This window comes from Equus asinus, chromosome 6, assembly GCF_041296235.1.
Source record: "Equus asinus isolate D_3611 breed Donkey chromosome 6, EquAss-T2T_v2, whole genome shotgun sequence".
Taxonomy (NCBI): Eukaryota; Metazoa; Chordata; class Mammalia; order Perissodactyla; family Equidae; genus Equus; species Equus asinus.
In genome coordinates this window covers 47630657-47650977 of record NC_091795.1, presented here as the reverse complement: position 1 = coordinate 47650977, position 20321 = coordinate 47630657, and the positions used below count along the sequence as shown (strand labels likewise).

Here is a 20321-nt window from a genome sequence, read left to right as displayed (position 1 = left end):
TATGTACAAGTTAGTGGTAAGACAGAAGTTTATAAATGTATTTATAAAATGAAGGAGCTGGATTAGACAATCTAATGGCCATTTTAGGTTGATATATTCTCTGACGAACCATAGAAATAGGAAAAAATAGATCTAAAAAGATATAATTGTTCGGGTAAGATAATTTTCTAACACAAAAGTAATAACAATAAAAAGTGAAAAGGTGAAAAAATTTTTTCCATCAATATTTTTGTAGAAAAAGAACACCAACTAAAATAAAAATACAAGCAACAGATTATAAAAACATTTGCAGCAAATATGGCAGATGAAGATTAAGATCTTTACCATACAAGAGGGCATATGTCAAGGAGAAAAATAAGGCCCCGATAGGTAAATATGCAAAGGACATTAACAGATAATTCAGTGACAACTGTTTAACAAAGAAAAAAGTTTGATCTCATTAGTAATCAACAAGATACGACTTTCACTTTATGAAATTGATAAAGATTGAAAATATCTGACCCTCAATGTGCTAGAGGAAATTCTCATATATGCCGGTAGCGCTCTTTGTGTAAGCATCAAAAGTCATAAAAATCTGATGTCCCCAAAATATTCCGAGAAAATAAATGTGGCAAATGCAGGCAGGTTAAATGCAGGTAGGTAAGACAGGGCGGGAAAAAGGGAAAGAACTTTAATATTTGACACTAAGGAGATCATCAAATAAACAATGAACATCACCCTGATACCAACAACATGGAAAATTTCTCATGAGAAAGTTAAGGCAAAACAAAGGAGATGCAAAACTGTTTACAAGCTCTGATTATAGGTACGTAAAAACAAAAATATGCACAAGGGAAAAAAAACTACATCAAGGGCTAAAGGTGGTTGTGCACATGTGAGTTTGGCTCAGTTTTGGGGTCAGAGTGACAGGTATCAAACACTGGTTCCAGGCCCCCGAGATGGGTCACCTAAGACTTTAGGTGGAATCTTTCTGAATCTTAATTTCTTCAGTTACAATTATACAGGCTGCTGTAAGGATAGAATGAAACAACCTAAAGGGCTAGCATTGTATTTAGCACAAAGTAAACGCTAGATAAATGTTAGTTATTTTACTTTTTATTGATAATGTGGTTACATTGCCTTTGTGAATATCTTATAAACAAGAATGTTTTAATTATGTGATTATTATGTAGCGAATTTCCTGAATGGACATACTTCTTAAAATGAGCTATATTCTCCCTTTCAATTTTTGTTCATTTTCAGAAATGAATCAAGTGTGAAAATAGCATTTCTGTTAATCCATATACAACATTTACAAATTGATCTGTCTTGTCTATTTTGTAACTTTTCTAAAAAACAAGAAGTCGTTGCAAAAGAAGATTAACACTTGTACACTTAGCCCATCAAACTCAATAGATGCTGCTGTTAAGGGTCTCAAATGTAACAAGACACATTCCTAGGGTGTTTTTAAATTTTCTCTGTTGGGATCCTACATGCTCCGGCAACATTTGACTCAACGGTTAGCTTTTGAGTCTATACCCCACGATCAGACACAGACAGAAGCAATGTTTTTCTAGGTTCAAGGCCACCAATTAAAAATAGATTTAGACATTCAATTTTCCTTCATGTCATAGATTCCTTCATAACACAGAACTGGACATCCAAGTTCCTTCATGAAACTGTATGATATGAACTATCGACGCCCCCACCCATGTGAGATGATGATTACTCTCCAAAGTGCGTATTTTTCAGCATGTAGAATTATTATAGAAGTATGACACCACTACTTTTTTGTGACTTTCTTTTCCCAAGCATGTTTTATTCATTAGCTTATGAAATAAAAGCTATGGGGTCTTTTAGATAAACATTTATTTAGGGGTAACAGAATGTCAGATGACTTTCTTTTGCATTTTACCCCTCACCATCCAAACCTTGATGGCGTGCTCCATGAATAAACCCTATATTTTTTAAAAAACTCTGACTTCCCAGCTCACTACAACATGATTCATAATAAACAACATACTTTTGTTGTGAATATTTTGTTACAGTGACAGAAAGACAGCTTAGTCAATCAAAGACGCAAACAAGACAGCCTAATGTATGACTTCTAAGCATCTGCGTTATACGGTGTGTGGTAAAAAGTGACTTGGCTGGAAAGCCAGGGTTACGTCTTGCAGTTTGGCACCAGCTCCAGAGTTCTAACTTCGGAAGATTTCACAAGAGTTTGAAGTCAGAGAATGAAGGGAAAAAATACCCCCGGAAGAGGGCTGTGAGTTAACGTAAAGAAATCAGTCGTTGCTAATGTAACCCACGCGTCGCATGTCTGCCATTACCAGTTTGTCTTTCTGTCGTTCACCATGGATGAGAAAGCCGCTTCGTCCATTGCCTTCGGGGTGCATGACCTTACAGACCCCCACGCGACTGATCCCGCCTCCTTCCTGTGGGAACCATCCCCCGCTGGAGTCATCTCTGGTCATAACCACAGCCTTGACACGCACAATATAGCTGTCACTAAAACGACAACAACAAGAAGAATGGGGCATGACAATGGTCTGGTAGCTGCAGGACACGTTTCACAATGCAAGATGACCACCAGCCAGCATTTTCGGGACTCATCAAAAGAAAATCTATGCCTGGCAGCAACCTTAAATGGAAGCCCATCTCAACTTTTAGAGAAAAAACAAACACTTAAACTCAATATAAAAGTACATTTAAAAACATATGCCCAGTAATTAAAAAATATTTGTGAGTCTTTGAAGATGTATGCAGGCATAACATTCTCCAGTTTCAAGGTAGAAGCATGAATAATGAAATGAATGAGCTGATCTCCACAGTTTGGTATCTATAGGTTAGGAAAGGCATATCCATTCGCTTAAGAGGATATTATGTTTTCAACCCTTAAAACTTAGTTTATAACGAATGACCAACGTTCAACATTTTGTAAAGCTAATAATCTTCTGATTTAGCATAAGAATAGGATACTGCACTTCCAAATCACAAATTCACCATGCAATCATTTAAATAGGTGGGAAAATATTTCAATTCAAATACTCTTTACACATGTGTAGACTTCTGTTTATGATTTTATTTTTTCCAGTCTAAACTTCAATTTCACAATAAGTTCTTCTGCACATTTGCCAATAATCTCTTTCTCCTCTAGAGACCAACTCTAGCTTTTTTTCACTCTCCATCACTTTTTGAGAAATTTATTTGGATTTTCAGCAAGGCTATTAAATTCTCGCTTGCTGTTTTCTTTCCTGGATGGAATTCATTTCTTACTCATCCAAACGTATATTCCCATCTTCTATACACCAGGCACTATGCCAGATTCTACGGAAACAAAGATGCACAGTGACACAGAACCCCTCTTTCTGCCCCCCAGGACAGGTGCTCAGACCTGGCCACCACCGTCATCTGCTGGAGACCATTTAGAAGGTCCCTCTGCCCCACATCCCTGCTCACCTCACTCACCCACCAAAGGCAAAGCCTCCCAGATTTCCCACAACTCCCCGTGGCTCACCCTCTACTGTGACCCAATTTGTCTCCCAGTGTGCCCCGGGGACTCAAAGCCCAGGATCCCCCTCACTCCCTCATCCCTTCCAGAGACCATTCCTTTCACGTTTTTTTAAATTGTGGTAAAATATATATATAATGTAAAATTTACTATTTTAGCCATTTTTAAGTATACAGCTCTGTGGCATTAAGCACATTCACACTGTTCTGCAGTTGTCACCACCATCCATCTCCAGAACTGTTTTCCTCTTGCAAAAGTGGAACTCCCTTCCCATTACACTAACTCCCCATTCTCCCCTCCCCCTAGCCTTTGGCAACCACCACTCTACTGTCTGTCTCTGTGAACTTGACTCCTCCAGGTACCTCCTCACGTAACTTTCTTTCACTTTCTTAACCTAAATGAAAACATGCTCTGGGCTGAGCCTCTGTGGCCCACGCACGTGGGGCTGCTTTCTCTCTGCCACAACCCTCCATGCTGAGCCTAGGTGTGGGGTAGGGTATTCGCCTCTGCTGCAGGCCATTGGCCCTCCCTCCAGTTCCTCTGAAACTCACAGGTCTGACCACGCCCCCCACTACCCTTCTTCAGACCTCTGGGTCACATTCCCTCATTCCTTGAGGATGTTAGCAAGTGGACTCACTGTCCCTCTGTCTCTCCACTATGATCCCTGTCAGGATTCTGCGTAATTCACCCTTCACTCAGAGGATCCTTCCAATTCCTTGGCCTCCCAGTTTCTGGAACTCTTCTTCTCCAATGCCCTTGTCTTACACCCAATCTTAGCCACCCACGCCTAGGTCACACCCTGGACCCTGTCATTACCAATAGCCGTACAACCTCCACAACCTCAATCTGAAGCATCTGGCTGTTCAGCCACCACCTCCTAACTTTGCAGCTCTCTCCCTCCAGACTCCGGTAATTCTTCACCCCACTGGGGCCAACAGACTACTGTTCCAATCACCTTTTCCCTGTTCCCCACATCCCTCCTGTTCTCACTTGATTTGCTGTCCAACGTAAATTCCATGGTCTATCATGGCACTCTTTTGCACAAAAACTTAACAAGTTCACCTTCTCTTTCCTCATAGTGCTTGCCTGGTGAAACTCCGACCCTGGTGAAATCCTACCATCTACTTACCTCCACGGCCCACCCAGGCTGCAGTACATGGTTAGAGGCAAAACTCCATTCTACTATGCTGATAGGTCTAGTTTAAAAGTCCTAACCACTAAACTCAAGCAGGTCCTCAAGTGCCACCCAGCATCCTACATTTCCCCAAGAAAATTATTTCACATGTCCTCTGACCCCCTCCCTCTCAGATGATGGATGAGCTTGCTTTAATTTCACTGAGAAAACAGACGCAGCCAGAAGAGACCTTGCACCTGTGTACCCCCAGCATGCCCACTCCTCTGTACCAGAACTCCCTGCCTCTTCTGTAACTGTGGCCAAACCATCCACGCTCCAAGCCAAGGCCAACAACTCCACCTAAATACTTTCTATGTGTTAAGAGTGCCCAAATTCACATTTCTACCCAGATCTCTTCTCTAAGCTTCAGATCAGTAAAACCAGTGGCCTATGTGATTTCTCTGCTTGCGCATCTAAATCAACATGTTTCAGGTAGAACTCTTGATTCCGAATACCTCCCTATCCTTCTGGTTCTCCCTTCGAAATATATCCAGAATCCACTTTTTCACTACTTCCATCGACTCTGCCCTGGATCCTGGTGCCATCATCTCTCGGACAATTGCAATAGCCTCCTCATTGGCCTGGTTACTTCTAGGCTTGCCCAACTTTCTAAGAAAATAGAAAGGTAAGTCAGATTATGACACTCTACTAAAACAAATCCTCTGATATCTTCCTATATGACTCAAGTGAAAGTCGAATCTAGCACTTATCTTACCACTGTCTTCCTTGCTCATTCCACTTCAGTCCCATTGTCCTTTTGGTCCTCCACTTAAGCACATCCCCACCTCAGGGACTTTGCACTTGCTGTTACTTTCACTTTTGAGGGAAACAATAGAAAGAATAAAGAAATGGGACTTCATCAGACTAAAGAGCTTCTTCAAGGCAAGGGATAACAGGATTGAAACAAAAAAACAGCCCACTAATTGGGAAAAAATATTTACGAGTTATTTATCTGACAAAGGGTTAATCTCCATAATATATAAAGAACTCACACAGCTCAATAACAAAAAATCAAACAACCCAATCAAAAAATGGGCAGGGGACATGAACAGATGTTTCTCCAAAGAAGATATACGGATGGTCAATAGACACATGAAAAGATGCTCATCATCACTAATCATCAGGGAAATGCAAGCCAAAACTACACTAAGATATCACCTTACACCTGCTAGAATGGCAAAAATATCCAAAACCAAGAGTGACAAATGTTGGAGAGGCTGTGGAGAAAAAGGAAGCCTCATACACTGCAGGTGGGAATGCAAACTGGTGCAACCACTATGGAAAACAGTATGGAGATTCCTCAAAAAGTTAAAAATAGAAATACCTTATGACCCAGCCATCCCACTACTGGGTATCTATCCTAAGAACCTGAAATCAGCAATTCCAAAAGTCCCATGCACCCCTATGTTCATTGCAGCATTATTCACAATAGCCAAGTCATGGAACCAACCTAAGTACCCAGCAACTGATGAGTGGATAAAGAAGATATAGTATATATACACACACACACACACACACACACACACACACACACACACAATGGAATACTACTCAGCCATAAAAAATGACAAAGTCGTCCCATTCACAACAACATGGATAGACCTTGAGGGTATTATGTTGAGTGAAATAAGCCAGGCAGACAAAGACGAACTCTGTATGACTCCACTCATAGGTGGTAGTTAACATATAGACAAAGAGAACTGATCGGTGGTTACCAGGGGAAAGGGGGGGTGGGGGGAGGGCACTAAGGGTGAAGTGGTGTACCTACAACATGACTAATAATAATGTACAACTGTAATTTCACAAGGTTGTTAACTATCATAATCTTAATTAAAAAAATGAAAAAACCTCCATTTCCCACCCTTCTTCCCATACACTAACTAGGCTCATGCCCTTACTTCATTCAGGTCTTTGCCCCAGGTTATTTCAGCAGAGAAGACTTCTCTGTCCAGTTTATATAAAGTGGCACCCTCCACTCCTCTTAAATCTTCTCACCCTGTTTCGTCTGTCTACACGCTACTAAGTCAACATCTGTCCTGTCTGCCCACTTTTCCCAACTAGGATGTAAACTCCAGGAGAGCAGAGGCTTTGCCCTTTCTGTTCACTGCTGGATCCCTAGAGCCCAGAGCACTGTCTTATATGCAGAAGGTTGTGGAATGAATGGGTTAAATACTCAATAGTTATAAACAGGTTTTTAAAAAATTATTTGTAGCTAACAGAATCCTTGAGAAAATATAAAGTGTTCAATACTCATTTGTTTATGAGCTGTAATAGCTTAATTGGGACAGGGTAAAGATTTCCTTTTCATTAACAGGGAAATAGAATTTAAAAATCACATGGTTGGGGGCCGGCCCAGTGGCCGAGTGGTTAAGTTTGTGCGCTCCACTTCGGCGGCTCAGGGTTTCGCCGGTTTGGATCCTGGGCGCAGACATGGCACCGCTCGTCAGGCCACGTTGAGGCGGCGTCCCACGTGCCATAACTAGAAGGACCCACAACTAAAATATACAGCTATGTACCTGGGGAATTTGGGGAGAAAAAGCAGAAAAAAAAAAAGATTGGCAACAGTTGTTAGCTCAGGTGCCAATCTTAAGGAAAAAAAAAATCACATAGTTTCTACCACTAATCCATTCACCTCAGGATTCAACACGCATAGTCCTTTAGATCAGAGAGACTAAGAACATTTTATAACATTTGCTTAGATTAGTTACATACAAACAACTGAATAATATCCTTTTTTTCCCTACACCCCATTTATTCTAGAAAAGCTAAGCGTCCCCAGGATCTGGAATCTCCAGTATGAAACACAGCTTTCTCAGATCTTCTGTGAGCACACTGTGGGTTCATCCTAACAGGAAATGGCCAAGGTGAATAACCGAAACTCCGCACACCTCTTGTTAAAACACGTTCTTACTGCTTTTGCGTTGCAGCTGTGTGCTGTTCTCCTTCCTTTGAGGAGATTAAGTAAACATGAAAAAGGGAAGTTTGCATTACTTATGTCAGTGCCATAAACTTATTTCCAAAAGGTATTCGTTTATTAGAGATTTTAAAAAACATCCCACCCCTCGGCTTCCAGACCATAGGGGCTTTTTAATTTCGGTTTTTGCCTGTGGTCTGCGGCATCCCCTTTCCAGCCCTGATTCCCCCTAAGCCCTCTCCCGAGGGCACAGAATTCTCTGTGATGGGGTGTGTGTGTTGGGGGTGGGGGACAGAAGCCCCCCATCTCCTCTGGTCTCCTTCCCACCAGCCAGCATTAACTGAGGCATCTGGCTATTTAAAACAAGGCAGGGGGATAAAGTGTTGCGCTAAAAGCTGCGAAGGATGTCTGGCTAATCCAGCTGCATGGCCGCGTGCCAAGTGCTTCCTATCTGTAGTGTGTTTACATTACTCAGGCACTTCACCCCACCCAGAACAGAAACGACAATGAACTCTACCACCAAAAAGGTACAAAGGAGAAAAACTCCCTTCCCACCTTCCCTCCCTCTCTTTCTGGAAAGAATTAAACAACATGTTTAAACCAGATGTGGGGTTCGTTTTGGGGAGGATGGAGCAGGAAGGGCAAGGGCAGATTAGTTTTTTAATTTGCACAAGGAAAACGCCATTGGTATGCTTTAGAAAAATTTCAAAAAACGCCATCATTGTCAAAGATCATGAAATAAAAAAAAATGCCTCTGAAAGTGGCAACTGCTAAACCAGGGGAACTGATGAGGACCTGGAGAAGTTCCACCCGTGGGTCTAAATGCCAAGCGAATGGAGCCCCAGTGTGTGACCTTAAGCTAAACTGCCCCAAAGAATCAATGTCATTACAAATGGTATTTGACTACCACCAAAAAATACCATATTCTAAAGAATATGCATCTAAAGATGCCTTATGAGTAAAATTGGCTTTTAAGAATTGGACTGGGGATCTGCCAATAAACGTGGTTTCGTTAAGGAAAATCTTTCCGTTCCCAAAACGTGGCCTTATCTGTAAAAACAGGACTTGCAGTCCTGTGATCACTCAACATGCAAAAGATGTAGGTGACATCCTACGGCAGGATGGGGAGGCATAGAAAGAACAATTTCAAAACTAGATTTTACTTCGGGGTGCTGATTGCAAGGTGGCACAGCAAGGTTTGGATCTCAGGCCTCTATGTTCTTCTCAGCTCTCTCCAGATTCAAAGCAGGCCCTGTCTGGGCTGCATTACAGAAGTAAACAAAGGAATTGTAGGAAGTGGTGACGAGGCAGCTCTGTGTCTGTAAATAATGTTTGGAGCCAGACAGGTCAGCAGGGCCCTGACCTTCTCAGTAGCTGAGGAAGCCTCTTTCTGAGCTTCAGTTTCCTCATTTGCTAAAATGAAGCGAGGATCTACCCTGCTGGGATGTCCTGAGGGTTAAAAGCAGCAACAGAGGTCAAGTGCTTGATACAGAGAAGTTGGGTAAATTGTAGCCATCAAAATGATTTTTGCGGCAGTGCTGACTTTGATTACAAAACAGGTCCTTTAAAGACCACCACCCCCCCCCCCCCCCCCCCCCGCCACTAATGAGTGGGTTTCCAGGCTGCCCACCTTTTCAGCTGTCAGGGAGCAGAGTGTCAAGGAGACTGTCAGGCCCTTGACAATAGGAGAAAATCCAAAACGGACCTCTAGCAATTATTGGTGCACGTTGGAATTTACAAAGAGCAGGTCTGAACCTGCGTCTCAGGCACACCTGTACAGGAAAATAATGCCATCTGCCCTCTGTGGACGGGCCCTCTGCTCTCGACCCTCCCCCTCAGCCTCAGGGATGCAGACTGGAACTTTTACATCCCCCATAAATACTTCCCGGGCCCTTCCTCAGGGCCAGCCCTTATCTGATTACACGGCTCCTTTATCTCTCCATTATGCTAAACATTACATTCACTTCCTCCCAGGCCTCTTATCCACCCTTCTCCACTTCACCAGACCTTGAGAGGGATTAGCCAAGATCCCAGCCTCTCAGGCTCCCTCTTCCACCCAGCACAACCCCCAGCCGCCAGCTGAGCCAAATATAACACCAAGTCCTCCAGGGGAGGCAGGCCCACTCTTCATTGTAATCACACCCCCACCCAGCCCCAGTCTTCCTTGTGCCCATAGATTTATAAAGGCTCTTTGACTTTATCGACTTATATATGTAATATATCAAGTACTATATGTGTATATAAAACATGTGTATATGAAGTATATATGTCTAGTCATCTTTTTAAAAAGAATCAACAAAATACTTCAGCAGAATCAAATGTGTTGAGAAGCCAAAGATATTGGTCAGATTCTATTTAAGTGGGTGGTGGTTTTGTGCGTGACCGTTTTATTAAGTATCAACTACTTAAGACTCCTTTAAAAGTTAACTTGCCGTGGTTTTAGAAATTTATATATTCCAAACTCCATAAGCAAGGAAAGTTATACGTAATGTAGTTTTAGCAAGGTAGTAAGGTGATTTTCAGCTCCGTATAAGATACTAAAGGTAAAACACTTGCTCTGCCCACTGAATGTCACAGGAAATAAGGCCTCCATGTTAACCACCAAAATGTGTACTGTTTGTATGGTTGGGCAATTATAGAAAACAGTGACAAGAAAAGCCCGCTGAAGATTCTAGACCTGGCAGTAGCCAATTCTGTCTGAAGTCACCAGCTCTCTTCTCAAATGCTGATGAGCAGGCACTGTGGAGCAGAGAAGTGTTCTGAACATGAAACGTTTGTTTCCTAAAGAGAACCGATTTGCATGATATTAGAGCTGGGGAAGCTCAAAAGTGGGCTGGGATCACTTAAGAAAAAGGCTTCCCCACAGTTATTTAACATCCGTGATATCAGCTGTGAAGTACGCTTGATGGAGAGTCGTCCTGGAAACTGGCCTACCCCAGTATCTGCTAGTAAAGGAATCCATGTACTCGAACAGGTGCTAACACCGTTATTTTGCACTCATGGTGCCAAGGCACTTTGCTAGTGACCACATCCAGCAGACAGGCAGGCAGGGTCTCCAGTCCAGTCTTCACTGTGGCCCTGTCTTTCGTCGAAGCTCATCGTGCCCATGCAAGATGCCCCCCCTCCCCAAGAGGATTACAACAGATCTCTTCTATGTTTCAGCTTCAGGATCAATTTAGGTATTTTTGAAACAGTATATAACGACTTTCCAGGAATGGAATCCCAATATATAACATGGTACCCAAAACTTTTGGTGGTGGTGGTGGTGGTGGTGGGTGCTTGCCTTGCAGCAATCGGGGTCGTGACCTTCATCCAGGAACCAGTTAGGCTGAAAGCCAAAAGTCCTGCTTATATTGTGGGAGCTCCAAGGGGAGCGTGAATAGGTTTTCCTCCTTGACTGGGTGCTGGGCTCAGAACCGGGAGCGAAGATACTAGAAAAATGTTTCAGGAATCCCCACTTTAGTCTTGCACCGTAAGCCAGTAAGTTCGGCCATACTGCAAGGTCACTAGAGCATCTGTGTCCAAGTTCTGCCCTCACCCAGAGGGGGAGGTATGGGGCATGCCCATTTCTCATCCTCACATGCCACGTATAAGCCCAGCATCTTTGTTGTTGGTGCTACCTAGCTACACTGAAGCACATAAATAGACCCATTCACCCACACACCATTTTCTAGTGCACATGCTAGAAAGGGTCGCTTTCTCTATTACTGCGCAGGACATGGCCAGCACAACTGATGTTTGAAATAGGAATGATTATTAAACTTAGTAATCTATAAATCATTCTTTAGAACCTACCCTAGCAAGTGAAAGTTTATTAGACATATCCTCTAGTATTTTTATTTTCCTATTGAAATTTTAATATAAAAATACTCCTTCAGAATAACTACTGCAAATTCCCTATTTATAAGCTACTCATTCTGTGATTCAAAATAAATGCCCATACCTTGTTTAACATACAGTGCTGATTGAGCACGCTATGTGCCTCTATAAGATTTTCCCTTAAATTACAATATACTATAAGAGACACATTCTCCAATCTCCAGAGTGCTACCTTACACTTTCAGGCCACAAGAGACAAGAGCAGCATGTGCACTGACCATTCCAGCACATTCTGTTGCCCATGGGGCCAAAACACGCGCCCTGCAGATGCCCTCGGGAATGGACACTCTGCAGGGCTGTGGGAAGCTGAGGGTACTGGGTGGTGTGCTGTTTACCACTCTGGTCCCTCCTTCTTTACTGCTGTGTCCTTTGACCCACGATGGTCAAGAAGAGGAAATGAAGCAAAGACACAAAGGAACAAAGATCAGGGCTGGAAGTTAAACTTGTAAGCTTTACAGAGGCTTAAGAGGCCTTTGAGGAAATAGTTGAGGAAATACCAGAGTAGCAATTAGGGATCCTCTGACATCCTCTGGCAGCCCAGGAGCACTGACCATCATTTCCAGCTAGAAAAACCTACAGCCTGGGCAAGTCAGAGCTTCTGGTGGCCCCTGTCCCCCCACCCCTCTTAAGAGTCCCAGTCCTAGGGGCAAATCTTCAAGGACTGTGAACAGAAGGTGGTGATGCCCACAGCAGTGTCCAGGCAGGCTGGAAATTACCTTATAAAATACTGATTTTTGGGTTTCCTTCTCAGCAAGGTTTACAAAGTTATTAGACTCACTCCACTGCACTGTGTTTAAAACGTGAGTTTTAATTTAACCTCTAAGCTTTTATCGCCTGTAGTCTGAACATGCAGAAATCTTCCACAGGAAAAGAGTGATTCAGCTGGATTCTACTTCTACTGCCCTCAATAGTTTTCTTTTGCAAAAATCTCTTTACAAAAATCTTTTGATTTTATTTATTTAATATAGCAGATGTCTTAAGGATAGAACTATAGTTCAAAAAAAAATACACACAAAACTTTTCCTACCAACATTTAAATTCAGCACTTAAATTCAAAAACCACAAGAATACTAAATATACAATATCCACGCAGACGGATCACTTACGACTGAGGCACCACAAAGATATAGGCGCTAGGGCCGTTCTCCTAATGTACAACCCAAACCATCACCCTGGGCAGTTTTAAACCCGGGCAATAAAGTGTTTGCTGAAGTCAATCAGCTTCAGCACCGAAAAGGCAATTTTAGAAGTTGTGTCTAAGACAGATTTTTTTTTTTTTAATGGCTCTTTGGCAACTCTCCCTGTGTCAATATAACTTTCCTGAGCAAGTACCTCTTGAGGTGAGTAATGCACCCAGCTGGGCCAAGAAAGGCCTGGCTGAGGTCAAGCCTGGGGAGATGGGGCAGGACAGGCGTGGAATTTTATCGTGGGGGACACACAATCAGTGAAGAAAGTAGTCATTTTTTCCTGAAATTTGGAAATTACTTGCTTTAATCTCTCTAACAGCAGAAATCCTAATTTCCCCACCCTGGGGTCCAGGGAACTGGTGATTCCCGGGCACAGGCCCCTTAAATCCTAGGTGGGTTTCTGGTCAACCACTTAGGACCCCTGTATCCTTATCTGTCAAGTATCTATACAGTGGATAATTAATAACCTTAATAGCAGGCTCTGGAATGCATTTTAAATTATTTTTGAGTTTTACAACCCTGGCTCCAGGAAATTAAACTAACCCATACTACCCTCCAACAACAACAAGAAATTTACAATTCCACTGAATTCAAACTTAAAAAAATTTTTTGGAAAAGCTTTCTTTTTGAAAACCCAGCATCAAATGGTTCTCTGCAGTGTCACAGGTGAGGATTACACTAGTCCCAAGGGAATCGTTCACCTTTAGACTCTTGGTTTTAAGGCAAATCCACACCAGACAAGGCTTCCAAACCCAACGGGACATGTCCCATTCTGCCTCCACCCCTCACTCCGTTCACCTGTTTCTCCAGGAATCATATCTGCTGTAGATAGTCACTGAAATAACAAGATGAATATATACCTGTATCTGTGTTTTATTTTCACACTAACTCTATCATAGATAGCATCTATCATATCAACAGATTGTCTAAACGTTAACATGGATATTTTACGATCAGCCAAAGCATTTTAGGAAATTACGCTAAGATTTTTATCACAACAGTTCATTAAATTGAAGGCATCTACTGGAGATTTCTGATTTTTGGGGGGGTCAAAAATCACCAAAACACAGACAACTCTGACGTGAGTAAACTACTTTTAAAAATGAAGTTTATTTTATTCAAACCAAAATAGAATGAATCTATTTCTTAAAGTCTGAAATGGTTCTGTCCTGCAGGGCTGAGTGTCAGGATGATTACACAGCGTGAAGTGGGGACGAGGGAGTCCTGGGAGGTGAGAGGCCAAAGTCTGAATCTTGGTTTATGATTTCGCTTTTATTGTCTGCTGCTTTGCTGAGCCCGGAGTTCAGTGAATTTCATAATTAATCAAGATCAAAGGATTACCAGCTTAAAACAAAACAACTCACCCCTGAAGAATCCTTTCTTCTACTTTTTACTCTGAAAGCAATAATTTTCTTTGACTTTCCCTGTGTTATATACACCCTTCCAAAAATGGTATTTACGATCCACATTTAAACCCCCAAAGGCCGGCTAATGGAAATGTTAGATTACTAAACAAAATTAACTTTCACCACATTAAAGTATATATGTAATAGAAAAATTGGTACTTCAAAACACAAATGGCTAAGGGAGTTGTTTAAAGTTAATAATCTCCAATTCAGGCCTTTAATTGCAGTCCTTGAACTTCTGCGCCTGACTTTCTCAGAATATATTTGCTTTCTTTCTCATTCAATTGGAGAAAACAAAGGAAGAGAGTACTTAATGACCCACATGTTGAAATGTTTAGGGAGAAGGGCACTCATATCTGTAACTTACTTTGAAATGCATAAAAAAATAACATGGCGTCTTGGATACAGAGAGGGACAGATGGAAGAATAGGTATGTGTGATAAAGCAACAACAGCAAAATGCTGGGCGCAGACTGGAGCTGGTGGCGTTGATTACACATCTTTCAACTTTTCGGAACATTCGAGGACTTTCATAAGGAGGAAGAGACAGAAAATTTACAGTGCTATATTCTAAATGGAGATCAACATTAAATCTAGAAGACACTGATAACGGTGCTGAAAAGTCTGGTTACTTCTCCTATTGGAATCCAGGACACATTTCCCATTTTTTTACCAGCCACCTGCTCCAACCCCCAAAGCAAACCATGGTCAAAAGGTCAGGAAATTACTTTAACAAACTATGCTAATACCAAATTCTAAACCTACAAAATCCTTTACAAACTTGTCCTTAATAAGACCTGTTCTCAAACCAAAGGAGGTGACAATTTAGCCCGTAGGGAGGAAAAAAAGTCAGCATGTGGTGCTAGCAATAGGCTGACCGGATTTTAAGAGCCTCTCTGCTTATATCCCAACAGATCCATTGGACATCGATGCCCTCTCAGGGGGCAAAAATTACCCATTCATTTAGTTCCTTTCCTTCGAGGACTCTGCAACCTCCCTCATCAGAGATGAAAAGCTTACTTAATACACAAAGAAACAAACAAATAAAACACATGCAAGGCATCTGTCCTCCCTGAAGCATCCTGGACCTCTTCCTTTCCCAGGTGGGGACTGGAATAGAGGTGGGCCTGCAGGTAGAGTTTAGGTCTTCAATCAGGACTAGGGAAGAGCACAAACAAGTTAGTTACAGACTTTCTAAGCTAGAAAGAATCGTAGAAACCATCTACTCTAGACCCCTCACTTAGATGGAAAAATTAGAATCCAGACTGGACAAGGGACTTGTTCAAGGTCACTGGCATTAGGGACAAATAGAGGACTAAGATCCAATCTCTGTAAACAGCCCCCACAGCCCTCTGTGTTTAAAAGGGTCCTGTGTTATGGCAAAGGTCCCCATATCCAAGCTAGGTGATCCAGAGGATATAAGAGAAGTTATTCTCATTGGTCTCTCAACATTTACTGGATAGGCAACAGATTGCCAAAGGAATCCTAGAGAGAAATGAAGAGGTATCTATCACTAATAACACAGCCACATGGAAAAAAGGGCAGTTGGGAGGCGGGGCTGGGAAGTCCTATTCAGCTTGGCAAACCTTCACACCAACAGAGGCCATCTTCCTTCTTGGATCCGCCAGCATAACTAGTGCCGTAAATCAGCAGACTGAACCTCTATTGCACATCTCCCTCTCACTCCTGGGTGGGACACCCCACACTCTACTACTGAGCTTCAGTTTCTTCACATGTAAAATGGGGGGCAGGGGCCCAATGACCTTTGAGGTCTCTTTTCAACTTTGGCCTCCCTTTTAACTTTGTGTTAAAAAAACCCCAAACACATGGCCTTAAAGTCCCTTAGCTGTGCCAAAGCGCTTAGCAAACTTAAGCCACCCAAACATTCTACAAAAGCAGATCAGAAAACTTTCAGCAGTAAAATGCAACTGAAAACATCTTTTGAACTGAAAAGAACTCGAAACCACAAAGACCTGAAACCACGACAAACTAACAGCTATTCTCTGAGTGCAAGTGTTATTATGCAATGATAAAGTTCCCAGGAGCAAAACCGGCCCATCAAAGTATTTTGAAAAAGCAGGAAGATAATGACAAATGAGTTTTAATAAGTTTAATAAGATCCTTTGTATGAAATAGGTACAACCCTGGCCATCCTGCTGGGTTTACGCATCCACAAATGTGAGATTCTCTTTAACCATGTGGAAGAAAATTCAAGACATTTTTCTGGAACAAATCAGGCAAAGAAGAGGAGAAGAGGGAGGTGGCCCCTTTCTCCCAAAGAGTTCCTCCTATATGCTTTATCAATTGACTCAAGACAAGACACTCAGTACCAGTCTTCACTACATTCAGTGGGAAAGGGGGGAAATGTTAGGTAGAGGTAATGAAGCGATTGCTTAACTTAAAAATGGGGAGAGACATTTATCTCTAGACCTTTGATCAAGCAACGCTGTGTACTTCAAGTTTCACATTGGGTCCAGGCTGCTTCAGGGTCATAAATGAGTTCTGGTCCAAAAGTTTTCTTGTAAAGCAGTTGTTTGATACTGGAATGTATTTTCCCCACTGGAAAAACATAAAATGGGGAGCAGGAGGATTCCCAACCCAGGTTATGAAAGCCTGATCGATTTCTAAGATACCTGAGTCAGAGTTATAGTCCCAAATGGTTTTTGCTGCCCACTGACAGTTTCCTTAACAGAAGCCTCTTTCCCGCCTCCAGCGACAACAGCCGGTTCTGTTTAGCTCTGGTCAAGAGTGTCCGTTTCTGGGTGTGGGGTGGGGGAGAAAGAGCAAGCAAGGAGAAATTCTTTTTTTTGAGGAAGATTAGCCCTGAGCTAACATCTGCTGCTAATCCTTCTCTTTTTGCTGAGGAAGACTGGCCCTGAGCTAACATCCATGCCCATCTTCCTCTACTCTATGTGTGGGACGCCTACCACAGCATGGCTTGACAAGTGGTGCCATGTCTGCACCTGGGATCTGAACCAGCGAACCCCGGGCCATTGAAATGGAACATGTGAACTTAACCGCTGTGCCACCAGGCTGGCCCAAAGGAGAAATTCTTAAACTCCTGATTTAGGCTTCATTTTGGGGTCCCTGGAATTTGGCATGAGTGGATCTTGAATAGCTCTAAAAAGAGCCAACCCGATCATCTGCATTTACACGGAAGCAAGCAGCAAGCAGATAAACGCACTTAAGTTACCCAAACTTGCAATGACTGGTTTAAATGCAAATGGAACAATGGTGTCAGTATTAGTGCTCTCACTCAGGAATTCCAAATAAGTGTTACTGGGGAAATTGTTCTTTTCTTTTATGGTGGCAATGACTGTCGGTGAGGAATTAGAAGAGCAGCAACAAGAAGCTTCAGGCTCACAGGATAATCACAAAGCAGAGGGACAGGATTTGACCTCCGGGGGCAATTTCCTTCTGAGTTATTACAAAACAGACCCATCCACTTAGTACACCCGCTTCCATTAAGTTACTTTCCTGCCATAAAAGAACTGGGCAGTAAGGAGAATGGGTAGGCCAACAAGCTGCCAAGCTTGCTCATAGTTTAACATGATACTCTTAAAATACTGTTTTGTTTATAGCAGGGTATTCTTCAAAAAGAACTTCCAGGGAACACTAAAGCTATCCCCACATAACAAAGTGTACCAGCTTGTGGAAGCGCTGGAAGCCATTTGATTTCAAGACTCATGATCTTCAGAGATAACTGAGACCCCTGGAGGCTAAGCTGCTGAATTTGGGCTTTCCTGGACATCACCAATATGCTTGTGCCAGGGAGCCCACCAAGCTTTAGGCCATGCCTTTAGCAGTGGCTAAGACCACTGCCCGAGGCAGGACAATCAAGTAGCTACAGCCAGCTTCTCCCAACAAAGAGCTTTACTGACAAGATGGCGGTCCATATGGCCAAAGAGATGCGATTACACTACCCTGAAGCCATGCTGTCACTGTAGGCTGCCATGCAGTATCAGAAAAGAATAAAACGGCCCCGCCTTAATGCCTGCTCAAAAGAAACTAGCCACAGCTCATCTCATTCACTGGAGTGCTACAGGCATCTTACCCCAGGACTAAACTCACCTCTAGAATTACGATCCCTGAAGGCACCATAAAAACGCCATCCCGGACTGAAAATTGCTACATACCCAGCAATTTCCTCCAGTGAGTAACTCGGTATATGGAAGCTCTTGTGTAAATTGAAAAGGCTAGATAAACATAAGGTGATATGACACGATGATACTTTTTCTTTTGTGTTTGCATATAGAGATTAACCCTAACATTTATGGAAAGTCAACTCCTATCTCAAAAGGCAAGTAATTTCACATCCATGTTCACTGCAGCATTATTCGCAACAGCCAAGAGGTAGAAACAACCTAACTGTCCATCAAGAGGTGAATGGATAAAGAAAACACATACAATAGAATTTTTCAGCTTTAAAAAAGAAAGAAATCCTGGCATATGCTACAACATGGTTGAACCTTGAGGACATTATGCTAAGAGAAATAAGCCAGTCACAAAAAGACAAATACTGCATGATTCTACTTTTATTTTTATTTTTTGAGGAAGATTAGCCCTGAGCTAAGATCTGCCGCCAATCCTCCTCTTTTTGCTGAGGAAGACTGGCCCTGAGCTAATATCTGAACCCATCTTCCTCTACTTTATATGTGGGACGCCTACCACAGCATGGTTTGCCAAGTGGTACCATGTTCACACCCGGGATCCAAACCAGGGAACCCTGGGCCACGGAAGGGTAACGTGCGCACTTAACTGCTGCCCCACCAGGCCACCCCCTGATTCCACTTTTAAATTCCACTATCCAAAGTAGTCAAACTCATAGCAACAGAAAGTAGAAGGGTGGTTGTAAAGGGCTGGGGTAAGGTGGATATGGGGAGTTTAATGGGTATAGAATTTTAGTTTCACAAAATGAAAAAGTTCTAGAGATCCACTGCACAACAATGTGCATGTAGTTAACACGACTGCATTGTACAGTTAAAAATAGTTAAGATGGTGAATTTCATGGTTTTTTTGGCCACACATACAATGAAGACAATTTGAGAAACAAAAAGGGGCCACTTGAAATAGCTAGACTCAAGAAGGACCCCAAATTCATGAATTTTGGGCTTTGGCTAAAGAACATTTCTGTAGTCCTTACAAAGTAAACATTACCACTATATAAAAAAAAACCCCACAAAATTGTCCCTTAATTATAAAAGTAGCATATGTCCGTTGTGCAAACTACTCGCATCACAACCCCTCCTTTCATCTCAGAAATATTCTTCTACACTATGAGGAACAGCTAACAAATTTGCAAGACCTTCTCAAGGTAACTATAAAGGGAGATCCCGTGCTTCAAATATACATGTAGATCTTGCCTACGCTTTGTTCCTTGGGATACAAGACAAACTACATATATGAAAAACACAAACATTTCCTTTGTAATTGGTTTTCTGAGATAAAAATGGCTTTTCTTACAAAATCATCTCAAGAAAGTTAAGCCTAACACACTTTCCTCTAATGGTTAGCTCTAACAAATTCCTCTAATCCTTAGCCAATTATATTCCAATAGAGTACTTATCGGGTTTACAACGTAAGGGACAGAATCCCTAAAAATATTTTTTAAGATTAGTTCCTTTTTATTCTTCTATCCCAACCTCAGTTTTAAAGATTATTTAAAAACACACACACACACATAATCACAAGGGTTTTCTAACAGTTTCACTTCTTCAACATGGCGTTTAGTGATGTTTTTAATATTTTTCAAAGCAGAAAAAAGGGGCTGTTTTATTTTTCTTTGGAACAAGTTGCTGCCAGATTTTGCACATTGCAGTTCTTTGGCGATGTGATGGAACACATGCCCACCCACAGACACTAATTTTGCTCCTCACCCTTCCCGAGCAGCCTTTATGACACATGCTGTCTGCACTCCATTTAATGGAATTCAAGAGGCCCAGTCACACAGCAGGCCCCACGGGGCCAGAGCAACAGCAGGCAACCCATCTCTTCCACTGGACGGGTACAAGGAACATGTGTTTAAAAAGAAAACCACAAAAAAGCCAAACCCAGCTTGGACATTTCCAATCTGAAAATCTTTACAACTGCATGAATTAACACTGAAAACTAAAAGTCATCTCCTGGGCTGAAATCTGGAAAGAGATAGTATCTCGTTGCGGTTCCTTGCACACTGAGCTCTATAAAGACAACGTAGGTAACTCCCTGAGCTGCTCTCACAATGTGCAGCAAAGAAGGTAGACTGTCATACAAGCCAAAAGCTCTTTCTA

At 42.2% G+C, this 20321-nt stretch overlaps 1 protein-coding gene across 3 annotated transcripts in view; it reads right to left on the bottom strand.

The window, feature by feature from the left end:
- Positions 1 to 20321, bottom strand: part of SPRED2 (sprouty related EVH1 domain containing 2) — a 112337-nt gene that overhangs the window by 30421 nt on the left and 61595 nt on the right. For all 3 annotated transcript variants that reach the window (XM_014836769.3, XM_070512706.1, XM_014836770.3), the window contains exon 2: positions 2313 to 2490. In XM_014836769.3, the coding sequence (XP_014692255.1) occupies positions 2313 to 2490 (178 nt within the window). The remainder of the gene's footprint in view (positions 1 to 2312; positions 2491 to 20321) is intronic.